This window comes from Drosophila gunungcola, chromosome 3R (genome assembly GCF_025200985.1).
Source record: "Drosophila gunungcola strain Sukarami chromosome 3R, Dgunungcola_SK_2, whole genome shotgun sequence".
Classification (NCBI taxonomy): domain Eukaryota; kingdom Metazoa; phylum Arthropoda; class Insecta; order Diptera; family Drosophilidae; genus Drosophila; species Drosophila gunungcola.
The window spans coordinates 11,903,351-11,914,362 of record NC_069139.1 but is presented as its reverse complement, the minus strand read 5'-3'; the positions used below and the strand labels follow the sequence as shown (position 1 = coordinate 11,914,362).

The following is an 11,012-nucleotide window of genomic DNA, read 5'->3' as shown; positions in this document are numbered from 1 at the left end:
TAAAAACTATCAAAAGTACAAAAAATGTTCGGATTGTATAATATAACAAAATAATACAAATTAAATAAACATTTCATATAAGTTAAATATTAACTGTAAGAAAAACTAGCTAGATATATCATGAAAATACTCCAGAAAACCTATCGATAACAATCGATAAGGGCCCTTGTACCATCCCCAGCCAAACAGCTGTTTCGCCCGCTTTTCGCCGCTAGCAAGCTTCATAAATTACCTGGCGAAAGTAATAACTTAAATTTACCTGGTACTAGACTAAAATTTGTACAATTAAATCAAAATTATGTGTTAAACGCGCGGTACTCGGTTCGTTAGAAAAGCACCTTTTAAATAATACAATTGGAACAACCGAGGCCAATCAGCTGTTGCGTAATTTAAGCGACACGTTTTTTAAGTCTCAAAATTGGGGTGTAATCACAGAGTGCCACACATTTTACGTTCGTACCAAGGAGCAGGAAAAGGAACCAAACCATGGCCAAGTACATCGCCCAGATCATCGTGCTGGGCGCCCAAGCGGTGGGCAGGGCCTTCACCAAGGCGCTGCGCCAGGAGATTGCCGCCTCCCAGGAAGCGGCACGTCGAGCGGGAGGTGGCCAGCAGGGCGACAAGAGCGCCGAGTCCAACCTTCGTACAGGTGAGTCCTGCCTTTAACCATTCCAAAGTCCATTATTCATTTCCCTCCTCTTAATAGGCATGACACTGGAGGAGGCCAAGCAAATCCTGAACGTGGAGGACCCCAAGAACTTGGACGCCATCATCAAGAACTACGATCACCTGTTTAAGGTGAACGAACGCTCCAACGGCGGCTCCTTCTACATCCAGTCAAAGGTCTTCCGGGCCAAGGAGCGTCTTGACCACGAGATTAAAGCCCAGCAGACGCGACAGCCACCTAAGCAGGAGGCGGCCGAAGCGACGGAGGATGAGCCTCAAAGTAGGGCGAGGCAGCGGCGCTAAGAACCAATTTTGCCTCCCATCGAACTAATTAGCTGATAATTGATTTAAAAACTACTCGTTAAGTACAAAAACCGAAAGTCTGTTGATGTAAATAGAGATTTACGAACATGAAGTCCGGTTTAATTCGATTTTAAATTGGTAAAAGGGAGTTTCAGGAACACTTCTCTTCTTGAAGGGAACCTAAAACGTATCACAAGCTAAGCTTCTTGTTACAAAGCTGTTTGATTTCTAAGATGTTTTTTTTGTGTCAGCTCTCGCTTACAATTTAGAGAATACTTTCCAGATTTTCAAAGGGATGACAATTATTTATTGTTGAGTTTTAGGTTTCTTCAGATATAAAAATGGTCGTTCTAGTACTTTTCTGTACCAATATTGTCTGTGTTTTTTTAAATGAAAGTTATGTTGAAATGGCTTTATAAATTGGGAAATGAGAACTGAAATAATTTGCATTAAATTTTCAAATCAAACAAGCCGATAGATATCGATAGGCAGGGCGGCACTGTAATCGGCCGGCGGCAGTCAGCTGTTTGATGGGCAGCACTGGCTAAGAAAACCAGCCGAGAATAATCGTTATTGCTGCGCAGTTGTTGTTTTTTCAGACGTGTCAATTGTTTGTCTAATTGTGCCAGCCAACGACGCCGAAACGCCATCAAATTGCGAAAACTAAATAAGTAAATTATGCGCACATGCGCAGAAATCGAGAAAAGTCAGCATTCCAGCGCACAAAGGTGAACCCACCACCCACGAAAATCGCAATACTAAGCTGCGGCGGAGGAGGGGCTGGACTCCACTTTTCCAGGGAGAAAGCGAGAATCCGAGAGAGAAGACTCCAGCTCAGTATTTGAGCCATCGCCATTCCGTTGCTCCGTCAGTTTTCAGAGGACCTTCGAAGTGGGCAGCCGAGAATCCAAAAACTCCTGGCGACCAAATACCAAATAACAAAAAAGAACCCAATAAAGCAAAAAATCCAGTTGGCAGAGAAAAGCAAAAGCTCAAGTGGTAATTGGCACCGAATCAAATTACTTTAGTTGTGCAAAAGGCAAAAAAGGCGAAAAGCCAATAAAACAAACTCGAGAGTGGCAGTGGCGTGTGTCCATGTGGAAAATCGATCGAATCGTAGAGTATTTATCGTGTAATTGTGCCCAATAGCCAGGCAATTCGCAGACCGTTTTATTGATTTTCCCCACCGCCGCCTCGCCAAGTTGCAAATAAAACCCACATTTTCCCTTCCCACTTGACGACGCATCATCTTCCATGCCATCTTGCAGCGCGTGCAAATTGCAAGTTAAATGCGAGAATTTACATAACGCCGAGCGTTGTTGAAAGTGAAACTTCTGTGGTGCGAACGAAACACTGAAAGAAAGAAAAACCTATTACAAAATACCATACATATCTGCCTCTGTCCAGTGTAGTGAAACTTGGAGCGCAAGGAGCGGGAGAGCAGCAGCAGCAGCGAGAGACTGAGAGAGAGAGAGAGCCGACCGTGCGCACGTCTTCCTGGTCAGGACACACACACACACATCGACTCCCACAGCCACAGCCACACCACTAATCCTTGACAGCGAAAGGAGCCAAAGGAGCAGCAGCAGCAGCAGAAGCAGCAGGAGCAGAAGCAGCCAACATGTTTTCGGGCCTAACAAATCAATTTACCTCGCTGGTGGGCGCCGTGAAGGGCGGCGCTGGCGACGAGGATGTGCCCGCGCCCACAGGAGAGGCGGCCGCAGCCGCTCCAGCAGCGGCCTCCACATCCTTGGAGGCCACCTCGTCGGCAGCCGTGGATCCGGAGGCAGCTGCCGCCGCCGGCGCTGAAGGACTGGAGGGCGAGGAAGCTGGCAAGAGGTGAGTGCCAATCGTAACATTTCCCCCGGGTAATCCTCTCCTTCTTCGCCCCATCTTTCTAGTCTTTCGTGACGAGAACGCCTAAGGCAAAGGCAAAGCCAGATCCTGGCACATGGCGTGCCAATGTGACCTTGCAATTTGTACCTTTTAACATTTCGCCAAGCGGTGCACCTCCTACCCTCCAGTCGATCACAGTTGGCACACTTCGGTTCTCCTGCATATTTCATTGCATTCCGCACGTGTTCACGTGACTGAACATAATTGCTTAAACTGCAAACTAAATTCCCGATAATTTCGCTCCTCTATATACGTATCTTTATATGGCTCCGTTTCTGCACGGCAAAAGTTGATTTATTTCCCTCAACTTTTATGGGTAGCAATTTCAATTTTCAAATGCTTGGAAAATTGGCTAGAATGCATGGCGATTGATGATTTGTGGAATGGAATCTAAATTGTGCAGAGCCCTGCTTCAAATGCGGAATTCTATAGTTTAAATTCAAGGATTATGTTGAGCTTTGAATAGTTGACTTGCTTTCATTTAAATGTATCCTTTTTGGTAAAAAAAAGTAAGCCCTTTAACAATTACTATTTAAATTCTTAAAGCTCCTAAAGTTAAGTATGCATGCCTTTCAAACATTCATGTCTTATAACCGTTTGCTTATGACAGATCCATTGATTTCCCTTGTTTGAAAACTAGGTTGGTCTACCACAAGACAACCCTTGAACTGTCCAAAGAAGGAAAAGGAAAACTTTATGTCTGCAAGTTCCGGACATCGTTCATGGTTTCCTTCTTTCAAAATGAATGATTGCGTTGCCCTATTTCTTTTCGACCTCTCCGCATCATTTGACCTCCTTCTTCATGCCTTTTCCTGGGCACTTCATCAATCTCTGGCACCCAAACAGTCCGCACCCAAAATTTATGTTACACTCGTAATTGTATTAAGAATGCAACCTGGGGTTCCAGCAATTCGCTCCCCCACAAAGATACAACATTTATCAGCGACAAGTGAAAGTAAAATCCAATTATTGGACTGATTTTTACGACAAGTTAAGCCAGGGGTGTCGGATGGCCTGCTAATGCCACAAGTTGCTGGCTAATCCTTTAGACAAGCCAAAGACAACTAATGCCCTTGTTTTTCACTTAATTTCGCGCATTAATATTTAATTGTGCGAGTGTGCGCTGGTGCCAGGATGTCGATCCGTGGCACGTTTTGCCAACCAGCTGCCAACAGCTGGTGTTGCTGTCTTTGATGTGTCACGCCTATTCAATGGATGCCGATGCCCCTTTCCCCGCTGCACGAGGTCGTCCTTTCACTATCAATTGACATTGACGACTTGGCTCAGCTTCGTGTGGCTTTTTGTATCTTGCACTTTGTTTTTTCTGTGGATTCCAATGAAATAAATTTGCACGTGGCTCCTGCATAACCACAAAATGTTGAGTCATTCGAGCTGGCTGCTGTCCCTTCGCCTTACTCCGCGTCGAGCACTGGTACACTCGGTTTTTTGACCAGCTTTTGCTGTGTGTCCCCTTTGCTGTGTGCGAAAAAGTGTCACCAATGGCGGCAAGTAGGGGGCTGTAGCAGCAGGTTTCAGATTCTGGGGGTGGTTGCGAGGCAGACAGGATGTGTTCCTTTTTGGTGGTTGCTTTCCAGTTTCCAGTTGACTTTTGCTCGTTTTGCGGATCGATACGAGAGAGCCCGAAACGAAGCGCTATGCCCTACGTTCTCTGCGAAATGTGCACATGTGATATGGCCAAAACGAGTAAAAACGACGACATGTCGCCCGCTTGCTAGCATTCACCAGCCCTCCACTCCTCCACCCATCACGCCCCCTTGTTGTCCTTTTGTCAGCCTATTTATTAATTGTGCATTCAGAAAACGTGTGTGCTGGCTTGTTGCCTGTGTTTTCGACTTTTCTCTTTCCATTTCCTTGCCAGCGCTCGACAATCAGCGCTAAATCCCTATAATTTCCAATGAATTAATTTATTCACTTTTCGATGTCATGCATACGAGTTGCTTATTATGGCCCGATTGTGGCCAAAAATCGATCGAATATTCCCCGAAAATGGGGCTATGCTGGAGTAATTACCAAATGCAATATTCCCAGCTGTTAGCCCTGCAAAACCCCACCTGTACACGCGTTTGTTTCGGATGTGTGTGTTTTTTTTTTTCGCCAGCGCCAGGGCCATAGTTGTTGGCGCTTTCAAGGACATTTACACTATTTGCACTTGCTGTGCTCTCTGCCAGTGTGTTTGTATGTGTGTCCTTGCCTTTGTTACTAAAATTATGCCAAAAAAAAAGAAGGCAGGGCGAAGTAACTGAGTGAGAAATGTTTCATCTTGCGCCCAAATTGCTTGGCAAATAAGCAGGACAAACGAGGCGCGCTCCTGAAAAGTACGCAATGCATTTTTAACGCCGCTTGACACAATTTGCTCGCCAACAATAACAGCAACTTTTGATTGCGGACAAAAAGTTGCCATTCTGCATTCCATTCGGGTCATCATTAACAAAACAAAACGAGGGCAAACAAAAGTTAAGAAACAAATATTTGCACATGTCGCTGGGTCTTGGGCCTGATTGAAATACGCCTTTCAAATGCAAATAGAAATTTCTATCGAAAAAATATAAATATTACATTTGGCCCAATTCTCAACGAAAAGCAAAAGCAAATTCAAAGTTCTCCCTTCCGCCCACCTGGAGATGGCAAACATAATAAAAATCAAAGCAATGGCCTCAAAATAAATAAATAAATCGGAGCTAGCCAAAAGTGGGCTAAAGCCACAGAAATTTATCGATCCTGAACACACATTTCCCAAGGATATAAAAATATAAATAAGAGACGGACCGCGGACCACGGACCACCATAGACCGGCGGGAATCCAATTGAAACGCTGCCAAGACGAATGCAAAAACCTCTCAGGCTACTTAAATTTAAAGGCGGCATTAAAATTTCATGTCAAGGCAGGACACCACCGGACATATCGCCTGCGCCATTGCCATCCCCAGGACATAGCGTGGGTGCTAACGACGCCTCGTCCAAGCGCCTGCCATTTGACATTTGCCATTTGCCGGCCAAATTAACGTTCTGGCCCCGAAAGCAACAATCTCTGTGGTCAGCACTGCACGAAAATGCCTGGGCGCCTCCTTCTTCCACTTGGTGCAATTTCATTTCGGCAGGACCTCCCTTCGGCAGGACCTTAATTGCCGCCTGCGACGTGGGTGGTCTCGTCCCGGCCGAAACTATTTGTTTTGTGTATTTTTTCAGCTGTCGCATTTAATTCAATTTATACTGTCCATTTTCTGTGCTTGAATCTTTTCTGGTGCGGCTTTGTGTGTTTATTGTTTGCACCACAAATTAATATTTATACCTCTGGGCATTTTGTTTCGTGCTAAATCGTTCGGCCCATATAAATAGTAATTTTTATGCAAATTAAGTGTTTGTCCAGAATTTTTCACTACCTAATTGTTGGCCAGGGAATTTCACACGCCCACACAAAACGAGTAAAAGAAAACTTTACGGAAAGTTTGATTTATATGGCGGTTCGTGTTTCACGTTAGGTTAGTTCTTGGGTTTCGGGTAGATTAGGTCAGTGGGAATATAATTTGTATAAAAAAGTCCCTGGGTCACAACTTAAAGCTTTTGAAAATATTGTAATTTAATAATGTTTGTAATTGGCTACCCAGTACTGCCTCCATTGCTAATCAAAGGCCATCAAAATGCCCAATCAACTTAACACCGATTTTATAGATGCACCTTTTGCGACCTCAACACGTCGACGCTGTCCGTGCCACTTCTGCCACACCAATTGGCGGTCAATTATGCCCGAAAGTAAAGCGGGCCAAAGGATTTTTATGGCCCTACACGCAAGAGCAGAAAAAGCGAAAAAGTGTATTAAATTTAATGCTGCTCGTAAAGTGACCCCAGGCTGGCCAAGGTGCGAACGATGCAGATGCTCGGCCCATTCGATTTAAAGCCCAATGAAAATCAGGACACGGCTGAAACATATGGAAATTGAGCATGCCGGGGGGAGGCAAACATATGTTAGCAGTTTGCCTTTTGCTCGAATAAAGATAAATTGAATGTCCGCAGGACGGGAAAGTGCACGGCCGGAAGTCCACTAAAGCGAGGGAACCGGGAGGCCAGGCACAACTTTCTGCTCCGTTCTGTTCAGTTCTGTTCTGTTTGAGCCCTTCGCGATATTGTTGCCATGATGCCGCTGCAGACGCAGACGATGATAAAGTTGTGTTAAGAGCCAAGACAAGCGCTGGCAAAACATAAATATTAACGGAGCGCGGAAGTGACAGGCCAAGCGGGTAATGGCAACAAACGATGCAACAGACATGGAGGGCCACATCCGGGTACGGTGGGTACTGTGTGTGTGTCAGTGTGTGACTGTGTGGCTGTATGGTAGTGTGGTTGTGTGGGCCACATCACGCACACACATAAAAGCGACTCCCAGGACTTGCGTCAAAGTAGCAAATTACGGCGTATCATAAAAACGGCAGCCAGACTACGTGCTTTGTTTCTATTTCCCGCTGTCCTCGCAGCATGAGAAATGCTCTGCCAAAAACTTTTGCGAATGTCATCATGGTAACCTTATTTATATGAACAGTAGTGTGCCACTGGCAAGTCTAAACTTAAATAACTTAGTTCCTTCTTGTTCAGCGCACTAAATAGGTGTGCCTGCATACTATCCGGGTTGCCACAGAACTCTCTTACTGCCAAATTACAATTTGGAAATGGTATATATGGCTTTGTTTTGGAAAATTCCCTTAACAAATTGAGCTTTGAGAGTAAAAAATATTTTTAATAGGACTCAGTGGCTTTATTTAAAAATAAGTTTAACAGATCCTTTATATTCACAACCAATCAATAACTAGTTGCTTGCAAATGTCATTTTTTATGAAATCTATTATTAAATAATGCAATAATACCAATCGTTTTACAAAGTCACAACCATAATGGAGATCCAAGAACTGATTGCAAATACGTGTATATTTGCGACTCCCAGGATTATCTGTTGAAGCTCACTTCGGCTATCTGCGGTATTTTGTATCTCATTAAGTACACGTCCACAGTGCTTATCCAACTATGCAAATGGCTGTAGATATCACACATTATTCTCCCCGATTCCCTTTGGGGCCCTGTCAGTCACAGTCAAAAAGCCAATGGTTCCAGCAAATAAAACGCCTCTTGAGTAATATTTAAAATTTACATAAAACTGGCACGCTCTATAAAATGCAAAAAAAAAAGAGAAGTAATAATACAGAAAAGCAAAAGTAGAAAACATCACCGTTTGATAAGCCCACCCACCAAAGAGGGGGTAAATCGAGAGCTGTGTGGGTGGCTGGGGGGTTCTATTTGCATTGCGTTAATGGCAGCTCAGTTGCCGGTTTTAAAAGCCAGTCCCAATTGCTCATGTGTCTGGTTATGCCCTTCTGATGGGGTGTGTGATGATTTGGTCGAGTGTAAAACACATAGCCCCAAGCTTTCAGGACGGCCATTTTGTTTTGTGCTGTGGCTCATAAATTTCTGCCTGGCTCTGCAGTTGAAATTTATGGCTGGGCTTTTTTGGGCTCCTGCCTAATCACAATGACGGGGCGTATACGTAATGCCGAGTGTTGGTGGCAGGGAAGAGCCATCTGGTTCGACATTCGTAGCGACAGGACAACTCATTGTCTCCGTCTCCGGGCATCAATTCCGACCCTTTATTGGCGTACCAAACTCTGTGGCTTTTGTTTCCCGTTGGCCTAATGCAATTCCTTGGCTGAAAGAGGCAAAAATGTGTTTAGAGCTGGTATGAAAAAAACACGCGTAATTCGATTTCAGCTTCAGATGCTGCAGCATCCTGCTGGCTCCTTCGGCAGCCACGTCGCCACCAATTCAATTTTCGGTTTCGCCTGCCGCGAGGCGACGCTAACGTGCGCAATTAATTCTGTCAACAACAGGCACCAACAGCCTAGGAAAATAGGAAAATGGCTCGTGGCCCCTTTTTTTTACGTCGCACAATTTGCAATTTAAATGGCTTCAACAGCCAGCGACCAAAACTGGCATTTCAACTCTTTTGGGTTAGCCCGACTTTAATCCAATTTTGTGGGGGACCTTTTTGGGGGAAAAATATAACTTTTAATGAGCATGGCTTGTGATTTGGACGATTGTTGTCATCAAGTTTCTCGGGATAAAGTATCCTTGAAAGTTTCCCTCGCAGCTTTTCAATAAACAAAATTACTCGACTTTACTGCTAATGACATTATCCAATGTAATGTTGCCTCTCGCAGCTTCCAACGCCCGATAACACAATCCTTTAAGTGAAAATTCACACATTCCATGGCTGTACGTGACAGGAAAACCTTTTACTTTACGAAGTTTCGTGCCCAACGGCCTTCTTAAAAGGTTTCTGACTTTATCTACAAATGGCTGTCAAAGTTGCCCCAGCGAAATTAAAGTCTTGTCGTCTTCTAATTTGCCCTGAACAGCTATATGGTTATATGGAATATCGATTTGACTGTATGTACTCCATAGAGAAGTAGATAAATAGTAGGTATTCCCACTTGTTGGTTTGACAGCAGTGACCGCATACCGGAGTCAAAGCATTTCTTAATTAAATGACGACCTCAGGTTGTGGCCCTTTCGCATTAGATCAGGGTTAACTCATCCTGCCATACTGCATCTTTCAATAAATCGGTTTGGTATTGGTATTGGTGTTAGTGTTGGTGTTGGTGTGAGTGCTGCCATTCATTCTGCCAGCGATTCATTCATTCATCTGTGACTCAGCACGTCGCTGTGTGTTGTGCAACTGGGCCGTTAATTGAAAATTGCAAACGGCTAAGTCCTTCCATTTGACTCTGGCTCTTCAAACAGTTTGCTTTGTAATTGAGTAATGAAATATGCCAAGTCACACAACAAAACCAGCACTATTTCGCCTGCATAACAATTAAGATATTAGAGCGACAGTGAGAGGGATTGCTGCTGATAGTCTGCTAAAGGTCAACACGTTGCTGCATCGTGGCACAGTCCTTGGATGCTTCATTGCATGGTGCGCCTGTGGGGATTACGCGGCGTATGAGCAACATCGCTGCCAAGTCAAAAAGCACCAAAGATGGCGCCAAAACTGTTGCCTACTTACTGAGTTTTATTTTAAGAACGACTTTCGTGTCTTTTTGTGGGTAAAACGCTTTTAGCTGAATACCAAGTTTTGTCCTTACAAACCACGTTAAGATGTTAAAACCAATATGCTATTGACTTTCTATACTTCTTTCAAGCACTAATTCAGCCAGATGTTGCAATCAACTTTATCCTTGTTTCCACTTGAAGGACGAGCTTGTTTTGCTTTATTTATCAAGCGCCATAAACCATTATTATCTCATCAGTTTCAGGCGTAACCTTGTCAAAACTAACGTTGCTGCCATATGTTCGCAAGTATTGGTTTTGCCACGAGAGCAGCAACCAAATGCAAACAGTGCAGAATGCATTGAGTGCCATGGCCCACAACATGGCGTATACTTAATTAGCCCTATAATGAACGCCGAGTTATGTAAAAGGACGCAGCAAGAAATGTGATGAAGGCAAATGGCTGGGGGACGGAAGTTTACGCTCCACTCTATTGCTGTGGCTGACTATTTGCCATAAACAAGTTGGGTGGCTGGCGAAAAAGGGTGGGCTGTGGATGAAACGAAGAGCTTTGCTTAATTGAATAAAATTTTCAGTTGCCACTGTTGTTGTTTTGCATCGGTTGGCATAAATTACGCATGGCCACTCCTCATCATTGTCGCTCCACTACCAGCACTGCCAACACCGCCCACCCAACTTCCATGCCGTTGGCCTTGCTGCATGCATTCTGTTGCATTACGTATACGCGATGTGTGCCAGCTTAGACTTTTATCTTGGTTGCCCTTTGTAAGTTGTACGCTATAGCGAATACTGTTGTTTTGCTACTCAGGGCTTGTATCACAGGACACGGGCCGCCAACCTTGTGGCATTTTCATTGGGTCAAGGTCAGAGACCGATTTGCATTACATTTCGATTTGAAAACCATCCCCCTCACCTGCAATTCGATTCGATTCGATTTGTTTTGTTTATCAATACGTGGCTGTCCTTGTCGGCAAATTGCTACATAAATATCCGAGAAACGTCTACTCACAATTCCCCCGTTGAGTTGATTTATGTTAAGAAATTGTTTTTCTCCGCTCAGCATGAGATTTACG

General features: G+C 44.3%; 2 protein-coding genes across 20 annotated transcripts in view; both read left to right on the top strand.

Moving 5' to 3' along the window:
- The first annotated feature begins 171 nt into the window (after positions 1-171).
- LOC128266242 (mitochondrial import inner membrane translocase subunit Tim16) lies at positions 172-1,081 on the top strand. Its single transcript, XM_053002628.1, has 2 exons — positions 172-649; positions 707-1,081. Exons 1-2 carry the CDS (start codon positions 487-489, stop codon positions 967-969), a joined length of 426 nt encoding a protein of 141 aa, XP_052858588.1. The 5' UTR covers positions 172-486; the 3' UTR covers positions 970-1,081.
- Positions 1,082-1,512: 431 nt separating this feature from the next.
- The window catches only part of LOC128266236 (synapse-associated protein of 47 kDa), a 28,443-nt gene continuing 18,943 nt past the window's right edge, over positions 1,513-11,012 (top strand). For 9 of the 19 annotated variants that reach the window (XR_008269041.1, XR_008269040.1, XM_053002609.1 and 6 more), the window contains exon 1: positions 1,514-2,808. Coding sequence is in view for 17 of the 19 variants with exons in the window: in XM_053002609.1 (XP_052858569.1) it covers positions 2,591-2,808 (218 nt within the window). In the remaining 2 variants the exon portion in view is untranslated. Of the gene's footprint in view, positions 2,809-11,012 lie in introns of all 19 variants that reach the window. The other 10 variants (XM_053002605.1, XM_053002603.1, XM_053002615.1 and 7 more) reach the window with 5 other exon arrangements.

Excerpts from the sequence above, each read along its gene's own strand:
- LOC128266242 (XM_053002628.1), top strand. The coding sequence starts at position 487 with ATGGCCAAGTACATCGCCCAGATCATCGTGCTGGGCGCCCAAGCGGTG. Across the intron at positions 650-706 it reads CGAGTCCAACCTTCGTACAG|GCATGACACTGGAGGAGGCC; the intron begins GTGAGTCCTGCC and ends TCCTCTTAATAG.